This window comes from Sebastes umbrosus, chromosome 17 (assembly GCF_015220745.1).
Source record: "Sebastes umbrosus isolate fSebUmb1 chromosome 17, fSebUmb1.pri, whole genome shotgun sequence".
NCBI lineage: Eukaryota > Metazoa > Chordata > Actinopteri > Perciformes > Sebastidae > Sebastes > Sebastes umbrosus.
The window spans coordinates 11,580,537-11,600,735 of record NC_051285.1 but is presented as its reverse complement, the minus strand read 5'-3'; the positions used below and the strand labels follow the sequence as shown (position 1 = coordinate 11,600,735).

Genomic DNA, 20,199 nt, shown 5'->3' with positions numbered 1-20,199 from the left:
TCTCCAGGATCTCTTGGACAGCGTGGAGTTGAGAACGAGGCGTTCCTCCAGCTCCGCTTTCACTGACTCTCCTGCACACAGTCGCCACGGAGGCTCCCCACTGCATTATTATCTCCCCGGTAATGTGCCCACTCAAGCAGAGACACACACACACATATGCACACAGAAAATATGAGGTCCCTAACTAGAAAGGCGTACTAGCTCCTTGAGTGGGTGCAACGGGGTGTCATGTCCCATTCAGAGCCCCAGGATTCCCAGCAGCACCCGTCACACACATACATGCTCACATACATGTAATTCGTCAAGCTATCAGTCTGTCTGTCTGTCTGTCTGTCTGTTTGGGGACGTGGGCCATTCTGTTGCTCATGCTTTGGTTTCTCTCACTGTGATTGGCTGCGCTGGCTGCAGGCAGTGAGAGTGGCAGGAGTTCACCTTATTACAGTCAGCCAGAGCCCTGGTGTGCCACACCCAGCACCACCACCACCACCTTCCAAGCCCCCAAGCATTTCCATGTGCCAGGTAGGCCGTCATCCGTAACGCTGACCCCTGACCTTTTTACTAACCCGAATTTACCCACGTCAGATCGTAACCGACCCACCCTCCAAATATTTACTCATACTTAGAGTTAGGGCTGCACGATTATGGCCAAAATGATAATCACGATTATTTTGATCAATATTGAGATCACGATTGTTCATTGATTTGAGGGACAACAAATATTTTTTTGCACTTCCAGTGGGCAACTCTGAAAAGTGAAGCCAATGTGGAAGTGCCTTAAACTTGCATTATGTCTAATATCCAGCAGGGGGCGACTCCTCTGGTTGCAAAAAGAAGTCTGATTGTCTAGAAGTCTGTGTTTTCTGTTCATGAAAGTTAATTATAACATTATGGTTGCATAAAAATGTCTTATTCAGTGTTTGGTTGTACTTCGCTCCACCTTCGAGTCACTTCTGGTTGCAAAAAACCAAGATGGCCAAAATGCCAAACTTCAAAAATGGCAGTCCACAAACCAACGGATGACGTTATGGTGACTACATGTACTTATTATACACAGTCTATGGTGTGCATGCAGAGGGTTAACAGGTCCCCAAAAGTGAAGCCAAACATCTCCATCGCAAGCTGGTGGCTGGCTGTTAGTTTAGGAAGCATTTGATTTGATATGTAGCAGAGTTTTCTATGAGCGAAGCACGCATTCGAAACGTCAATAGAGAAGTCGATCATGTTCATTTAATTGTGGGAAGCCAAAATCGTGATCCTGATTAATATTCCATTATTGTGCAGCCCTACTTAGAGTCCAGACTCCATCTAACCATTACATTTTAGTCAAGACCCGGACCCATATCGTGACCCCTGATCAACACTAGCTGCTCTCCTAACAGACACACAACCTCATTCCCAGTGAGCTTTTAACCTGACTGAGTAGAATATATATTATTCTGAAATGGGCCATTCTGCATAATGAGTACTTTTACTTTGGGTACTTAAACTATATTTTGATGCTAATACTTTTGTACTTTTACTTAAGTAAGATTTTGAATGCAGGACTCTTACTTGTAACAAAGTACATTTACACTGTAGTTTTGCTACTTTTACTTAATTAATAAGTCTTAACACTTCTTCCACCACTGTTCATTAGCATTATTATAAGTGCTCAAGTTAGTTGTTGACAGAAAATGTATCGATTAATTGTCATTTTTCAAGCAAAAATGCCAAATGTGAGGATTTGCTGCCTTTTTTCTGTTTTATATTATTGGGAACATCTTTTGGTTTTGACTGATAAAAGAAAAACAAATTGAAAGAAAATCATTCGGGCTGCAAATTGTGGCTGCTATTTGTCCCTTTTTATTTTATAGACATTCATCGATAATGAAAATAATCGTGATGCAATTTTCCCACAAGTTTCCCACACCATCTAAGCAGAGAAGAAAATGAATCATCCATCCGCAATAACCTACAGTAGTTATCCTTATTCATTGTACTCCAGCGGGGAGTCTCTGTCTGATTTATCTTAATGATCTGGAGCTCTTGTGTAACATATGAACGCTTTAATCTAACAACTAATACCAGTTCATTTTATTTAAACACTCCATCAAACCTCCATTTTATCAAGTTATTGCCTCTCTCCTCCCTGAATGTCCCACTCTGTCTCTGTTCCTTCACTTTAAAAAGGCCTTTACTTTCCACTGCAAGCTGTGCATTTGGTTTCCCTCCATCTTTCCCTCCTCCTGCCTTCAGTCCATTTCTCACTGCATGTTCCCTCTCTCTCTCTCTCCGGCTTTTTCCGAGGCTGTTATTCCTTGCCAGCCCCTGCGACATCACATCGCTCCCTTCGAGCTTTTCAACACGGAGCAAAATGTATTTGGTAGATGCTTTTATACAAAGTGCCTCACAGTATCTCGAGTGCATACAAATTTAGCGTGGATGGCCCATTGGGAGTCGAAACCTCTAACTTTGGCAGGTTTAGTGGCACGCTCTGTGAAGAATTTGGAAGTATTTTTTGTTGTTTTATTGCAGCTCATGACACAAACTTTTTTAAATTTACCGTAATGTGTAGCTGTGGTGCTTTTCCAGCACTCAAAGCTGAGTAATTATTCAGAATAATCCACCAAATGAGAGCTACAACCTACCACATGCTCCTGGCATTTCTAAGTTTCTCCCTTTTCTCTCCTTTATCTTTTCCTCTGCCTCTCCATCCAGCCCTCTCTCCAATCTTCAACTGCTCTCCTCCCTCTCCTTTATTCCTGTGCCATCTGCTGCTCTTTCCGGTAATAAGCCGGTGAATCTGTATTAATCAGCCTCTCTGCACGTCAGTCAGGCTGTCTGGATGCATGGCGCTGTCTCCGCCATAGCAGTTTATTACCTGTGCTGTCAGCTTTATGGTTAAGGAGACTGTTTGTATGTATGTAAATGTATACAACTAATTTGGTGGGACGGTGATGATGAAGAAAATCCATATTCCTCTCCTCTCCTCTCCTCTCCTCTCCTCTCCTCTCCTCTCCTCTCCTCTCCTCTCCTCTCCATCTTCCCTTTGCATTCCACACTCATTCTGTTGCTGTTTCTCTTCTCAGCTTCTGAGGAAACCAACATCTACAGGAAACCCCCCATCTACAAAAGAAAAGGTTAGTTGATTCCTCACCATGTTGTGCTTTTTATAGCTCTCGTTAGACCGTCTACCTGTCAGCCAGTTGCTTGTCGATGCATTCTCAGTATGCTTCTGTTTGTCTGACTTAAGGAATCAGTTCGAGAAAAGATCTGTTTCTGATGACATTCACTCCTCCTCTACCACTACTCTCAGAGGGAAGTAGTCCGAGGAAATGAAAGCATTTCTTCTACAAGCCTGCACAGGGTTGATGCAGCTGTAGTTGACCACCGTGTTTCTAATATTATCTTGAATTCTGCCCTTTGGATTTTAAACTGGTGGTTAAATATATAGATGTTGTATGTAAAAGCTCATTAGTCACCAGTTATTGAAGGAAGGAGGTCGCCTCATTGTTAGTTTGGCTCGAAACAGCCGTTTGACCGTTTAGACTACACTCTATTCGATAATATTGATTTCAATTTTATTTATTGTTTTTGCTGCATAAGGTTTTTACTTTTGTAAGATACATTCCAGCTGTGTAAAAGTTAGGATTATTGCTGTCTACTTGGAGAACTGGAACAATAAGTAAGCGTCCACTGATTGGATTTATGATTAAGCTTCTTATTTTTATTTTTAATTTAATTTAATTTAATTTAATTTAATTTAATTTAATTTAATTTAATTTAATTTAAGTCATTTATTTATTTATTTACCAGGAACAGTGCACTTTAATCAACATTTCAGTTTCTACCTCAGTGTAAATGTGCCAGAGTTAGCTGAAGAGCTAATTTTCATCTGTAGTCCCTGGGCAGGTTATTATAAATTACAAATATTCCATACACAATATACAATATTTCAGCAATCACTACAGTACAACACAATACGATACAATAAAATACATACTGTAAATACATTACAAAAGTAGCAGCTATGTAAAAACAATGACAGTATAGGTAACAACAGTACCAGAGATGAGGTTGTGTGATTACTCATGATTGCAGGTTTGGTTTGCTCTTAATCTCTTAAGTTTATGTTTAAAGGTTTGGTAATTAGGAGTATTTCTTTGAGGTTTTGCATATTGGAATTGTAAGTAGAAACACCTCAAAACTACGTACAAACTGTGTGCTAAAGTGGCTTAAACAGAAATTTGCCATTACACAAGTTGTTAGTTACAGCCCTAAACACCATGTACATTCAACGTTACCCTTCCACTGACTATTATCACTAGAGAGGCTTCATATCAGCCCCAACACTGTATTTATTAAGGGGAGTGCATCTGCCATGATGTGACCGATCCATATTCAAATCAATGTCATAAAATCAGTATTCCTGCTACTATATCAGCTACGTAATGGCTACACTGTGCCGCCTGCTCAGTTTTTAGCACCATAGGAGTCCCTGGCCTTATGTTACCTTTATATAAAAACACTTTCAATGAGCTCCACACAAGGAGATTTTTAAATTTGGAAAAACAAGAGTACTGCTTCAGATCAGGAATCAATGTCGGAAGAGTTGAGGTATCGGTATGTTATCTGTTGGGTCCTAAATGAGTGAATCCCCTGAGGAATAATAACGTTACTCGGCTAAAACTAAACTACAGCTGCGATGTTGGGTAGTTGTTGCCACATCAGAGGGCGAGACTACAGATTATTCAATTGGTGATTCAAGAGAAGTAAAACTCCGAGAAGCAGCGCCAAAAATCTTGTGAGTGTGTCGGTGATCCATCAGTGCTCAGATGGCGGGTCCGACAGACTTACAGTTCCTCAGAAACACCTCTGGATGATTTACGCTGAACTACAAAGTGCTGACAAACCTCCTCTCTCTTCAGTCTGAGCCGGCAATCTGTGATCTGGGCTCACAGATTGGATGAATTTCAATTTACAGTACAAATCATTTATAGAGCGGTTTTCATATTAAGGCAAAGTACCATGATCAGATATATATATGCTGTATATTTAGAGCCATAATGTATGTCATAGTCAAACCTGGCTGCAGCTCAAAGATAAACTTTTTAGAGCCAGTCAGGGAGGTGTTTGGTTTTATTACCAGACGGGAGAGAAAGATAGCGAGAGTTTGAGAATAGCAGATGTAACGCACAAATGAGTGGCTTAAATTTTTTTCTTTTGGGGCTTTTTATTACTTCTGTAATATCTGTTTTAAATGTAAAAATGTTACCAGGATCAGGGTGTAGGAGGTTTCCTCGGCCAGAAACATGTCTGCATGGCATCTGTCCTGCATGTGAATGAACATGAAACAATGTTGAATACATTTGTCTATGTCAAAGGGGACATATCATGCTCATTTCCAGGTTCACACTTGTATTTTGAGTTTTTACTAGAGCATGTTTACATGCTTTAATGTCCAAAAAACACATAATTTTCTCATACTGTCTGTCTGAATATAACTGTATTCACCCTTTATCTCTTTAAGACCCCCTTCCAAAAAAAAAAAACAGTCTGCTCTGATCGGCTTGCGAGAAAAATGTGGTGCACCTTAGCAAAGGTAGTTCTCAAGCTGTGGGCAGTTTATTCTAATGAGCATGTATGTGACATAGGAAGGGGAGCCAAATCTGAATGGCTTGTTGAATCACATGTTTTCTCATCTAGACATCCCACAAAAAACTGTCTGGACTGTCTTATTTCACAGTTTGCGGGTTGGTAGGCACTCCACATATCCAAATGTATGTGCACAAGCACTGAAAAAGACAGTTTTTCATGATACAGTATGTCCCCTCTGAATAAAGATTTACATTTTTTAAAAATGACCTTATAATCCCCTTCTGAAAATATCTCAAATAGGGGACAGATTGCTCCGTTTGCTTTTTTGTGTCCAGTCTAAGTTTGGACTGTCCAAAGACTAAAAGTCACATTCATGCATCCGCAGCATCAGAGGAAATATATGACCTTTGTTATATGTCACCCGCTCGCTCTTTTCACTGTCTAACAAAAACCCCTTCAACAATTTCCTCCAAGACATATTGCATCCTTTCATCCTCGCAAGGAAATCGTCACCCTTGACAACTTTGCTTGCTTATTGGAAGTTGTGCATCGTATCCCATCACATCGTCTCTGACCTCCTTTCCCTTCTCTGTTCCCTCACTTTTCATGCCTCCCTTCTTCCCCCCTGCTGTGCCCTCCCCTCTCTGTAAGTAAATGCACTACTTTAGTCCGTCTTGTTTCGCCTGCACGCACACACACACACACAAAAAGACACAAAACCTCAGTGAATCATTTTAGAGACCAACAACAGACAAACCAACAAACAAACCGATCCATTTTTTGTTAAAGCAGAACATGTTTTAGCATTATCGCTCCATGATTGGCTTTTCCCTTCTCGGTGCAGTCTCGTTATTTCAAGCATGTAAAAACAAATTGTTTCTTTCTCTGATCGTTTCTCCCTCCAGACATATTTGCCTCTCCGACAGCCAATAAGAGTAAGACCAATGAGAACCTCCTCAACTCCAGTGGCCTTTCCACCTCCAACTGTAACAGCCTTTATCACCCAGACTCCAACTACTACCCATACACTGGCTCTCCAAAAGGTACTGCTCCCTCTCGTTAAAGAAATTCATAAAGAAATTAGTGGCGTTAAAACTCATTTGCGTTGACGCGTTATTATTATCTTTGACAGCCCTACTATTCACTCTTTACTTCCCATCTCTCTGTAGTCTCCAGGGTGAGGAGGTTTTCATCGGGAGGAGAGGAGGATGGATGGAACCACAATATAAACAAGGTAAGAAAGGAAGACAATCTCCTGCTTCTCCCTGTTATATTTTAAGTGTGTGTGTTAATATTTAATGAGCTAGTTAATTAAATGCTTCTTTCCAACCTCACCCACTGGACATGTTACAGAATGATGCTCCTCTCTCCTTCTATCATTTCACATTCATCCCTCTATTTATCCTTTCTCATCCTATTTTATTCCATCAACATCTACCAACTCTTATTGCTCCATCTATCTGTCCACTTTTCCCCACCTTTTTTTCCTGGCTCCTTTATTTAACCCATCCTTCTTTTCCTTCCTCTCTACTCTCCCTTCTTCTTCTTCTTCCCTCCTTCCCTCCCCACAGGGAATTGGCAGAATGATCCTGAAGGAGGAGATGAAAGCGCGGTCGGGTTGTCACGACAATGACCAGTGGGGAAGCAGGCGCAGTTCCCGCTGTAGCAGCAAGGAGGCGCTGAACAATCTGGAATACAGCTCCCTCAATGGCTGTAAGTCTGTGGGTGTGAGTGTTTGTGTGTGTCTGTTTTTGTCACTTAGATTTACTACATGTTGCGTACTTGACATCACAGTGTGTGACAGTTTCTTGGTCATTTGCTAATAAGCACTAAATACAAAGTGCTGATGGGAATGTCATTTAGTTTTACAGGCATTTGGTCATGAACTAAAGTATTTCCAAAGTTGACCATTTACCTGTTGATGGCACTAGATGAGAAGTAAAGGGATCACCAAAGTTATTATACAATTATAGAAGTATTTCACCACTTGAAAGATGGTCTTTTCATAAAACTAATCCATGCAGTAGAAAGATGCAAATATTTTTGAAATTGGTGCTACAAGACCAGACAAAAAGGGCTGTGGTATTCCCTTTCCCTTTTGTTTTACTGTAACATTTCAGAAAAAAAACACACTGGCTGGCTTTGGTTGTTTTTTCCAGTTTCTTTTTAGGGATCTTGAAACACTCCTCCTCCTTGGTCCAAAGTGGTGGACTGACAGACTGACATTGTCATCCATAAAGCGATGCCGCTTAGCACGGCTAAAAACTGATCTAAAGAACCGTGGTATAGGCTCTGCTTTGAAAAGGGTTTGTCAATAATGTAAAGTATAAATGATCCGTAAGCACTGACATGGTCCTTTAATATATTGGGCGTCAAGACTGCGGTTTAGGTTCATGGCTGAAGTTAGGATCAGGTTTCAGTTAGTGTAATGGTGATGATCGGGCTGCAGTGGTGAAGGTTAGAGGTTAGGAAATGAATACAGTTGCCTTTACAGGAGGAGCAATGTGTGTCTCGTTGTGATGCTGGGCAAGTTGTAGTGTGTGCGTGTGTGTGTGTGTGTGTGTGTGTGTGAGGGGGGGGGGGGGTTCCCACTTCTGTATTAACTCTCCCATTGATCACATTCCTCATTGCATTCAGCACGAGTGCAGGCGAGACAAAGATGGAGAGACTCGTCGAGAGAAAGAGAGCGAGTGTTTAGGTGGAGGTCAAATGGGAATAAAAGAGAGGGTGTTATAACAGGAGACGCAGCGAGAGAGAGCGAGAGAGAGAACGAACGAGATAGAGAGTGAATTAAATTCAAAAGAGAGAGCGAGTGAGAAGCTGAAGCAATTTGGAGCTGTTCAGAGAAGATGTATGGCGTGAAGCCACGAGGTAAATCAGGGTCAGAGAGCGGCGAGAGAGAGAGAGAGAGAGGGAAATGAGCTATGCGCACAGGGAGGTCAGACAGAGAGAGGTGTGGATAATGTGAGCGTTCAGTGCTGCGTAATCACTGTGGGTTTATACAGTCTGCTGTTATTATACTGATTAGAAAAATACTGAGAGGTGTGGGCTCATCTCTTCAAAGGAGGAGGCTGATTCCAAAATGGGATTGTCCACCGTTTAATAGAAGTGGCATGAACTCCTACTAAATAATTGACATAACAGATTTTGCTTCTTTCCAAAGATTAGCAGTGTCAGTCAGTTGACCCACCACTTCAGTCCACACTCAAATATCTTAACAACTATTGGATGAATTGCCATAAAAGGTTTGTACAGATGTTGATGGTCCCCAAAGGATGAATCCTTTCGACTTTTACGATCTCCTGACTTTTCCTTTAGCGCCACCATCAGGTTCACATTTGTGGTTTTAACTGAAATATCTCAAAAACTATTGGGTGGATCGCCATGAAATTTGGGACACACATTCATGTTCCCCCTCAGGATGAATTGTAATACCTTTGGCGATCCTCTGGCTTTTCATCTATCGCCACCATCAGGTCAACATTTCGATTTTTTTCGACATTGGGAAAAACTGAAACAATCTGATGTCCGCATTGCGTCCAGTTAGGAAGAGGTGTCGTGTTACTTCATCAATTATGATAATAAAAAAAAAAAATAAAAAAAAAAATCTCTTCCCTATCTTACATTTCGAATTCCAGCACCTACGTTTGTGAAAAATAATCTGAAGCTGCAGCACAGTGCATTCAAAATTACAAAGTTCAGTGGGTGGATGCCATAAACATCTGCATTTTTAACATGAGTGGCCCGATGCTGCACGTCTGTGCCCATGCTGCTTCATATTTTATATGATGTGTAGGTCGTGATGGTGATTTGTCTGCATGTCGATGCTGTCAGGGGGCATATCTTCACACAGCTGATGTTTTATAGATGTCCCACAACAGCTGGCCTTCTTTATTTCCCTGCCACTGAAAATTAACGCCCTCATTTCAGTTTACTGTTGGCCCTCATACTTTTATTATAGACCTTTTCATTGCCATTCTGTTGCTATGGTAACAGCTTTGGTCCAAGTGTACTTCCTGTCAGCTACTGCATTTACAAACACGACAACAGGAAATACAAAGGGGCCCATTTAGAATGACTATGTTGTCAAGTTTGAAAAGGTCTATATGACTATATGGTTTATTAAACCGACTTAACACAGTCTCACATACTGGACATGTTAAATAATCACACAAGACACTAATATGCATGTATCCATGTGCACACATAAAAAATTACATCTTCATCGTCACCTCTGGGTTTCTGCAAATACAGCATATATAGAGGAAAAGGAGGCATTGTTTTAAGTCTTCATCAGGGGCAGTTTTGGTATGTGACCACAGGGGCGATTTTGGAGACGAGGGATCGCCTCGTTTCCCAGCATTGGATGCTTGATGGACTACCACTAGACGCTAGGCACCTGATTGGACGAACGCTTTCACCAGTGGGATGCAGCTTTTAAACCGGAACCAACATGGCAACTCATTTGGAAACTTTTTTCTCTTATATTACGGAAATAGTTCACCGAAAAATTTGTTTCTGAAAACATTTTATGCGAGAAATAAGCCATGCAGTTGCTGAATCTGTCTTTATTTTAGATCAACAACAGTTAGTTTAAAAGTTTCTCAGAATTTTCCAGAGGTGGTGAGTCACGCTGGATGCCCCCTGATTCACATAACCCTCCTGTTGTCTTCGGGTCAAATTGACCCGAAGACAACAGGAGGGATAAATCCACAGAAATTCAACATTAGGTCATGAAAAATTAACAAAAGTATGCTCATATTATTAATAATAGCCAGACAAGAAAACATTATTGTCAAATAATAGCCTTGTTCATTATCATCAGTTGGCCTGTTTAACCCTCCTGTTGTCTTCGGGTCAATTTGACCCGAAGACAACAGGAGGGCTAAAGTAGCCTAGACCTCAGCATTATGCAAATGAGGAGCGGGGAAACGTGATGGTCCGTCTCTCGAATCGCACCGCAACGCTACCAGAATGCATTGCACGGCTGCTTACATAGACAATGAATGGGAAGCGTGGAAAGGACGGGGGCTATGTGTACACGCACCATTACAGGTGTCAGGAAACATCAGCTGATTGCTCAGTTGGCACACATCATGTAAACAACTTCACTTGAGTGGAAGCTTTTAAACAAGCGTTAAGGGAAGACTTAGATCTGCTAATGTTTCTTCAAAATGTAGGATTATTGTAATTGATTAGGACTACAGAGTTTAGGGGCTCAAGACACAAGACGTCTGATGCAAGAGATTCTGTGTTTTCAAGGTGTATCACTGATGGAATTAATGTACTGTCGTGTCTGTTTTTTCTTTCTTTCTTTCTGTCTCCGCTGTCTCTCTGTCCTCAGCTCCCAGGTCCATCTACAGTGCAGACAGCGGTGAGTGGTTCATCAGAGCATTTTGATCTCTGAGGTCATCTCAAGGGAACGGTGACACAGCGGGCCGTCTTCCGTCTGATCCCCCTCCATCCTGTCGGTTCTGCTGCGACAGCGGCAGAGCTTTAAGTGGGAGATTGTTATCAACTCACACACACACACACACACCTCTGTTCGTTTGGGTTACAGGTGGGAAGATGAATGGCGCTGTAGCTTAGGCCCACATTTAGCAGCTTTTCTTTAGCAGCAGCACTGATCCAGGATCACAGACCTGAACCTCTCAGCCATCTGTCTCACAACCCACAGTTTACACACTACACTTCTGTTTGTAAACATAGATGTGTTTTATAAGATCACATTAACCACACTTGGCCTTTATATGCCTGTTATGCAGCTGCATTTTGTAAAATAATAATAATAAACTTTATTTATATGGCACCTTTCATACTGCGGGAGTAATTCAACATGATTTACAACAAAGTGAAGAAACCAGATAATAAATAAAAACAGACAGATTAAAACATGCAAAATACTGCGCAATAAAACCAAGCAATAAAACAAAGGAAGGCATAAGAACAATAAAAGATGAGTATAAAACAAAGGAAGAGCGACAGCTAGTTAAAGGCAATGCTGAATAAATACGTTTTCAATTGTCATTTGAAAATGTTCACTGAGCTTGCATCACTTATAGTCTTGGGTGGGGAATTCCACAGTTTTGGTGCATGGTTGAAAAAAAAGGCTGAGCTTCTGATTTTGTTATTTGTGGGATAGTTTGTATTTAAAAAAAACGGCATCAGAGGATCCGAGAGGTCATGAAGGATTATAAGACGACAAAGAATTTGAACTATAGGCCAGTCCCAAACCATTAAGAGCCTTGTAAACAAGTGAAAGAAATTTCAAAATCAATTCTAAAAGGATGCTCTGATGATCTCTTCACCATATCTGTTATTGCTCTTGCATGAATTTTAACTCCTCAAAATATGTACGGTAGTCAACGGTGAGAGACAAATACTTTTTTTTCATTACACATATGATGTTTGTTAATAAACTGTGACTTTCTTGAATTGCAAAATTATCTTTTAAATTGAAAAACATTATATGTGTGATTCATGGCACAATTCAAACAGGATCAAAAAAATATTTGTCTCTCACCATTCATATTGTTATGTAATAAGGTCCCACGGTGGTCCACCGGAAGGGGCGGGACTTCAACTCACTGTAACATCCCATCTTGGCCTCCAAATCTGCTTTTGAACATCATCAAATTGCATTTGTGTGCCTGCATGCTGTCATATAATGCCACGATCGTGCCATTAGAATAGAATAACTAATCAATAATTGCTCCAAAGTGCTAGTCAGTGCTAGTCAGTGCTACTTTTGGCTGAGTTTTCTCTTCCATTCTCCAGTAAACTTGCGGCGGCGACGCACTTTGACTTCAGGCTGGTGCACGCCAAGGGTAGAGTACGAGCAGGGAGGCAGGGAGGCATCTGATTGGTTCTTTCCAAGCGGACCTCGAGGCAGTGATTGGTAGACGTTTTTACAGGATTACAGCAGCTACAGATGACGGCTCTTTTCCGCTCCTTTTTCAGAGCTCATCAGTAATGGATCGCTGTCAGGGTGTAAAGACCATTTCAACCAATATAACAAATAGTGTATACTGGATAACATCATCAACTCTGCCTTTAACTGTGATGATTCAAATGGCAGTAGAGGTTATAGGCCAGTACTTGTACTATAAAGACATTGATTAATGAGATGCTTAGGCTATTAGTTTTCACACCATTTGGCATCAGGAGACACTTTGATGAAACAACCATATTTCCGAGACACACACCATGACTAATCTATGAGACTCATTTCTTTGTTGAGAGAGAGAGAGACTTGTAGATGACAAACCCATTATAGTTCAGCATCTCACTCTACGCCCCGGCCAGTATTCTACTGCATCATCGTCCCGGCTCTTTGACATCGCTGTGTAATTTAATTCCCTTCAACAGCAGAGTGAACAAGAGAGAGAGAGAGAAAGGCTGAAAGAGAAGAGAAGGAGGGCAGAGTAAGAGAGCAGAAGAGAGGGAGGGCGGGGAAGAGAAGAGCAGGGGGAATGGATGATGGAGCCAAGAAACAAAAAAATAAGATAGTGAAGAAGAGTCAAGTGAAAGTAGAAAGACTGAAGAGAGACTTGAGTGGATCAGTGTGACTCCACTGCCCTCTGCTGCCTCACCTGTAGAACCACAAATAAAGGCCTGCCAGAGGATGCTGGTGGTTACCGATGGTTACAAGAAGAGTGACAACAAAAGTATGGATTTAATTTTGATGTGGTGGTGGGGTGTTGATATTAAAATTAGGGCTGTCAAAGTAAATGCAATAATAACTCGATAACGTATTATTGCAACTTGCAATTTTTAGGTTGTAGCTGGCTCAGTTTTCTGCAGTTTTTATTGGTATTTTATTTATTTGTATTTAGGGTATACATTTAATAACCAGAGGGTAATACAGCACATCTAAAGGATTGAAATGTCATTTACTTACTGATTTTACTGATGTATGTGTGATCGTCGGAGCCACATTTCTTAATTGGGAGTGTGTCAGGTGGGTGTACGGGAGGCAGTGGTAGCCTTGAGGTTTAAAAAGCAGTTCTAGTGTTTTTTTTATTCTCGTACCAAATGGGATAAACCGTTTCCCCGGTGTGATATTCTCAGAAACTGTACGACAAAAAGATGTTAGAAACCATTTATTTAATCCTTCAGCAGCTGTCAGTGTGTAGAGGTACTGTGCTCCTATTCATAAATTTATTGTTTTTAATATTGTTTATATTGTTTTACATAATTCCTGTGTTTGTTTACGGTTATGTGTTTTTATTTGTTCTTCCAGACTCATACATTGCCAAATCGTCCTCGTTGCCAGGCTACGGCAAGAATGGACTCAACAGGGTGAGCAATCATGCAAACTGGTTGTGTATGTGTGATAGAGAAAGAGAGAATATGACAGGTCTGGCTGTGCAAAGGTTGCCTTTCTCTCTTTTCACTATAGGCCCTGTTACCCAAAATGTACACTGTCTTTGTATCTGCTTAATTATTAAGTCTAGTGTTTCAGTTTATTTGATACTTTATCAGTTAAGGTTGTCCGTCCCATTCAGGTGAACACGATACCTCAAATTTGGCACAGAATGTCCACCTGGACTCAAGGATGAACTGATTAGAATTTGGTTGTCAAAAGTCAATGTGACCTCACAAAATACGTTTTTTGGCCATAACTCAAGAATTCATGTGTTAATTATGATAATTTCACACAAATGTCTCATAGGATATAATGATGAAATGATGACATTTTGAACAGTAAACTGCCACTTGTCTGGTTGCTATAGGAAAGTCCTTCATTTGCCACTGAACCTTTGAAACTCATCAGTTTTATATATATATTTCATACATAGTAACTAACAACTTTATATTGTTATGATGATATTATTCAGTGTGATACATTATTGGACAGACACTGATGGGACTTTTTATCGACACAATATTTAATGATTTCTGTCTACATTGCTTGATCCTTTCCCTCCATTGTAATGATTAAATAAATCTTGTCGTTGTGTTCTGACAGCCCGGGAGCGCTGGTGCAGATTATTACCAGTATGACAGCAGTAAAGCAGTTAACTGGCAGATCAGAGGTAAGCCTATTGTGCAGCTTAAATCTGCTTATCGGCAGTTCTTCTCGTTTCCTCCTGATTTACCTCCTGGTGCATGTTATGTAATGATGGAATCGAGGTGACAATGAATGCAGCGGTTAAGATAACGTATTTTCTCTTCTCCTTTTCTTTCAGAATACAAGGTAAGAGGTTCTTGCCAAAACTGGTGAACTGAGCCAAGTGTGAAAAGGTCTGGATCAGTGGATAATAGATAAGGAGGATGTGTTGTCTGTTTAAAGTTCATATTGAACAATGAATTCATCTCACTCAGTAACACACTTGACTTTGTGAAGCTGGATGACTCAAGTATTGAAAAATATTTACAGTACTCTGGAAACTAGAAAGTTCACCAGCTTCAATGGGAACTAGGAAAATAGTATATTATTCTACCTTCTCCTACAATAAGCATCACATCATAGAGTGGAGATCATTAAGGAATTAATAGGAATTAGGGATTTTTGACTTTGCATTCTGCAACTATTTCTCCCTTTAAGAGTAATGGGACAGGGCTGTAAGGAATGCTACTCCTTTTTTAAAGTCCAACAGCTCGATAAGAGCGAAACTTTATTCCCTAAACAACTAGAAAATAGATTCAAACATTCAACAGACTTTAAACTTTGTCAAACTTCGTTAAGTGCATTTCTTGTCATTTGTGTTAGTGATTGGAAAGAATTGCAGAAAGTCTCCTCTCTTTGTTAAGAAGAAAAACAACCATGTCAGCGCAAAAAACGATAATCTCTTCCTCAGTGGAATACTTCCATCTGCATGAACAATTACCATAATTACACTAAACTAAACAGAGAGGCTCAATCAATTTTTCTAATTAATTTTACCCTCTGTCATTGTTGTCATTGCTGCCGTTGGCCACTAGAGGGTGACGAAGATAAATAAAAAATCAGTCTGCCTGTTTTTATGGTGCTGATTTATTCAAGCTGGTGACAGCATCAGTGAAAGTGAAGGAGTATCTGAATGCAATTAGATTTACAGTTTCTGTGTTTAAAGAATCAGAAATATATTATATATATATATGGAAGTTGGGACATTGCAGTTGCTCTTATATAAAAGCATAAAGAAATATAAGAAAAATAAAACTAAAGTATGTAACATATGTGCATCAAACACATACTATATATAACCACTGTGTAAATAAGTAAATACAAAATGCTGAGAAGTGGGATCTATTAAGTGTGTTCAATATAAATGCAAGAATAGTATAAATAGTATAGTATAAATAATAGTATAAATAATTAGATAAGAATATTTCTTGAAATGTATACAGGAACTGGCTAAGTTATTGAATTTGTATTCACGTGTTGACCAAAGCCTCAACGGTGCATTCTGGTGCAAGAAGTTGAATAAATGTATTTCTCTATGTGTGTGTGCGTGTGTGTGTGTGCATGTGTGTGTGTTTGTTAGATCTACCCATATGAAGCCCTGATTGTGTCAGTCAGAGGGATGCAGCGTCTCCCGTGTGATGTGGACCGAGCCAGACTGGAGGTAAAGTGCTACAGGACTCTTTTACAAAATCTACTTCAATAACTCCCTTATATAGACAGACGAGAGTATTATGAAAACACAGACAGACTGACATTGCTATCCATAGAGCCATGTCTAAAAATGTTTCTTGATTACATTTCTTAAACGGATAGGGATTATTTTAGTTTTTACTAGCGATTTAGATTAATCGCAAATTAATCTGTTCAAAATGTACCTTAAAGGGAGATTTGTCAAGTATTTAATACTCTTATCAACATAGGAGTGGACAGATATGCTTGCTATATGCAAATGTATGTATATATTTATTATTGGAAATCCATTATTAATACAAAACAATGACAAATATTGTCCAGAAACCCTCACAGGTACTGCATTTAGCATAACAAATATACCTCAAATCATAACATGGCAAACTCAAGCCAACAACAGCTGTCAGTGTGTCAGTGTGCTGACTTGACTATGACTTGCCCCAAACTGCATGTGATTATCATAAAGTGTGCATGTCTGTAAAGGGGAGACTCGTGGGTACCCATAGAACCCATTTCCATTCACATATCTTGAGGTCAGAGGTCAAGGGACCCCCTTTGAAAATGGCCATGTCAGTTTTTCCTCGCCAAAATTTAGCGTACGTTTGGAGCGTTAATTTAGCTTTCTTCCTGACAAGCTAACATGACATGGTCATCAATGGATTCATTAGGTTTTCTAGTTTCATATGATGCCAGTATCTTCACTCATGCTTTAAAACTGAGCCCGCTACAACCCAAAAATCACAAGTTGAGTGAATGCGTTAAAGTAATTAGTGGCGTTAAAACAAATTTGCATTAACTCGGTATTATCGGTATTAATTTTTACATGAAGCTATCTGAAGCAAGCTTATACACGCAAGTAGTTATCACTGACTTCCCCTTCTCTAATCGGCTCTGTCTCCTCTCTCCTCCCAGCGTCACCTCTCACCAGAGGAGTTCTACAGAGTCTTTGGCATGTCCATGTCTGCCTTTGATCATCTCGCTCAGTGGAAGAAAAACGAGCTGAAAAAACAGGTCCGACTCTTCTGAGGAAAAGGAAGCCACAAGAATCGTCTAACCTAATGCCGGTCCAACAGTGTGCTCTGAAGAGTAGCCTCCAGAGAGGTCTGCTGACCCCAGCTTGACTGTCACAGAGGAAGCGGAGGAACTGGCTGAAATCCTCCTCCTTTTGAGGTGCCAAGAGCAGAACTGTTGAGCTCCTGATTTTGTATGTACTTGGACTTCTTAAGCAATACATATGGAATGAGAGGAAGGATAACTGGAAGGAGATCATGAGGAGTTTGAGAGGCAGCAGATGAGCCACGTTGGAGCTGCAACAGACAGAATGAGTAGAAGTTGTTCTGCTTCTCCCTCTCCTACCAGCAGATGGCAGTGTGTTAACAGGAGCACCAGGGTGGCAGTCTGATACATGACCAAGTGGACTGTAAAATGATGTACTTCCTACCATACTGAGGGGTCTGCCACGCTGCGCCAAGCTTCCATCCATGCCGAAAATTAGGGAGACAGGTTGGGAAGTTAGTAGACTGCCTGGGAAACAGACTGGCACATTGTTTGGGTCAGTAAAGATCCAGTTTTATTCATCAGCAACTCTTAAGCTGACGAGATTAGTGAGATTCTCATTAACATTAGGGTTATTGAACGTGACATACACAATGTTTTTTTTAAAATAATGAGCAAATAATGCAACCCAAAGGTTTTCTTCTTTTTTTTTAAATACTGGCATGTGTTTGTTATTTTGATGTCAGTTTTTTTCTGAAGCCATATCAGTGTTGAGAGGTCTTCTCTATGACATGAGTACTGAGGTGGTTTTTGAAATATGATGTGATCGTAAGGTTTAATGTGAATGAGCTGTGTGAGAGAAATCAGGTTTTTGGTACTACACACACTTTAAAAATAAGATGTTTTTTGCTTATTTTATTTAAACGTTTTTGTCCATTCATGCTTGCAGCTGCACTCGTGAAGCGGCTCAGGCTTTCAGATGTTACATTACAGTTAAACCAGACTGAATCATGTTTGTTTGCGTGTGTGTGTGTGTGTGTGTGTGTAATTACAGCAAATGACTAAGGGTGATTTTCATGGATGATTATTCAGACCTTTAGAATGAAGGGGAAAAACAATGCACAAGTGAAGGAAGGAAATGGGAAGAGGGATTGAGAAGAGGAGGAAGTAACAAGGGAAGAGACAAACAAACAAAGACGTAAAGAGAAGTATTAGTGTTAGAGTTAAGAAAGGATTTGTGTTTGGGTTAAAAACAAAAAAAGTGTGAGAGAAACTGAGCTGAATGGATTCAATAGGAGCTGAATGTGTTAGATAGCTTGAATGTAAAAGATTAAATGATGCTACAGGAACTGAAATCATGAGGTGTGTTTGTGTTTACAGGTCTTCAAAGCACATTTACCACATTAAATGTGTTTGATAGGCTACTCACTTATTTTTAATTTATTGTATCATTTATAATTTACAAACCCGTGTCTGTCACTACCACTTCTGAATAAATGATTCGAGCTTCACTGTTTTATTATTTATTGACCCCTGATTGTACATGATGATGGACAGGCTTGTTTGTTTCAGGCTTTTAGATTTTGGTCTAGGTGTCACTGGGTCAGCGGTTTCTTGAAAGGATTCAAGTGGTTCTTCCAAGAATATCTGGAAATGTTGATTTGATTCTGAGCTGTAATGTAATTTGAGGTAGTTAAATTTATGAATGACTACTCTCTTGATAGCTTCCACCTTTACCACTCCCCATGTTTAGCGCATTAGAGATTAGTACATAGACCTGTGGTTACCAACCTTTTTGGCCTTTGATTCCCTTAAATAAAGCAATGTCTAATTGTGACGCCTCATCACTGATTGTCACCAGTTCAACCAAAAAGGGAGTATTGTTTTTTTTTTTAGAGGCTTGAGGAGGTAAAATATTCACTAATTCACTTGAAAAATGACAAAAATTGAAGAAAAGTTTGAGTCTGTTGTAGTTGGTCGAGATATAGGTAACTTTATAGGCTACTGATGGGTGGTTTAATCTTTTAAAGTGCATCATATATTATAGACTCATCACATGTTTTATATTTAAAATCATTGTCAGATAAATGTAGTGGAGTAAAAAATACAATAGTTCCTTCTGACTTTGTTGTTGTAAGAAATGTGAATATACTGGCAGATATACAATGAAATCACTAATGAACAACATATTGTGGATTGCACCTCCTCAAACGTGACTAGTGTGGCTTCAATGGGAGTGTTTTTTAGAGTCATAGCTTTAAAATGTGGGTTGAACCTACCACAGTCTATGAGTAAACCCACAGTCTAAGTCTATGGGCCACAGTCTATGTCTATGGGTCACAGTCTATGAATAAACCCACAGTCTAAGTCTATGGGCCACAGTCTATGTCTATGGGTCACAGTCTATGTCTATGGGTCACAGTCTATTGGTCACAGTCTATGTCTATGGATCACAGTCTATGTCTATGGGTCACAGTCTATGGATCACAGTCTATGTCTATGGGTCACAGTCTATGTCTATGGGTCACAGTCTATGGGTCACAGTCTATGTCTATGGATCACAGTCTATGTTTATGGGTCACAGTCTATGTCTATGGGTCACAGTCTATGGGTCACAGTCTATGTCTATGGGTCACAGTCTATGTCTATGGGTCACAGTCTGTGTCTATGGGTCACAGTCTTTGGGTCACAGTCTATGTCTATGGATCACAGTCTTTGTCTATGGGTCACAGTCTATGTCTATGGGTCACAGTCTATGGGTCACAGTCTATGTCTATGGGTCACAGTCTATGGGTCACAGTCTATGTCTATGGGTCACAGTCTATGGGTCACAGTCTATGTTTATGGGTCACAGTCTATGTCTATGGGTCACAGTCTATGGGTCACAGTCTATGTCTATGGGTCACAGTCTATGGGTCACAGTCTATGTCTATGGGTCACAGTCTATGTTTATGGGTCACAGTCTATGTCTATGGGTCACAGTCTATGGGTCACAGTCTATGTCTATGGGTCACAGTCTATGGGTCACAGTCTATGTTTATGGG

The 20,199-nt window shown here is 40.2% G+C and overlaps 1 protein-coding gene across 5 annotated transcripts in view; it reads left to right on the top strand.

Annotated features, from left to right (window-relative positions):
- Positions 1-18,666, top strand: part of LOC119475875 (actin-binding LIM protein 3-like) — a 56,693-nt gene extending 38,027 nt beyond the window's left edge. For 2 of the 5 annotated variants that reach the window (XM_037748956.1, XM_037748958.1), the window contains exons 13-24: positions 8-119; positions 409-519; positions 3,069-3,119; positions 6,483-6,620; positions 6,747-6,811; positions 7,149-7,290; positions 10,922-10,951; positions 13,820-13,878; positions 14,549-14,615; positions 14,769-14,776; positions 16,050-16,130; positions 17,072-18,666. In XM_037748956.1, coding sequence (XP_037604884.1) covers positions 8-119; positions 409-519; positions 3,069-3,119; positions 6,483-6,620; positions 6,747-6,811; positions 7,149-7,290; positions 10,922-10,951; positions 13,820-13,878; positions 14,549-14,615; positions 14,769-14,776; positions 16,050-16,130; positions 17,072-17,185 — 978 coding nt within the window. In that variant the 3' untranslated portion in view covers positions 17,186-18,666. The remainder of the gene's footprint in view (positions 1-7; positions 120-408; positions 520-3,068; positions 3,120-6,482; positions 6,621-6,746; positions 6,812-7,148; positions 7,291-10,921; positions 10,952-13,819; positions 13,879-14,548; positions 14,616-14,768; positions 14,777-16,049; positions 16,131-17,071) is intronic. The other 3 variants (XM_037748959.1, XM_037748961.1, XM_037748960.1) reach the window with 3 other exon arrangements.
- The last annotated feature ends 1,533 nt before the right edge of the window (positions 18,667-20,199 follow it).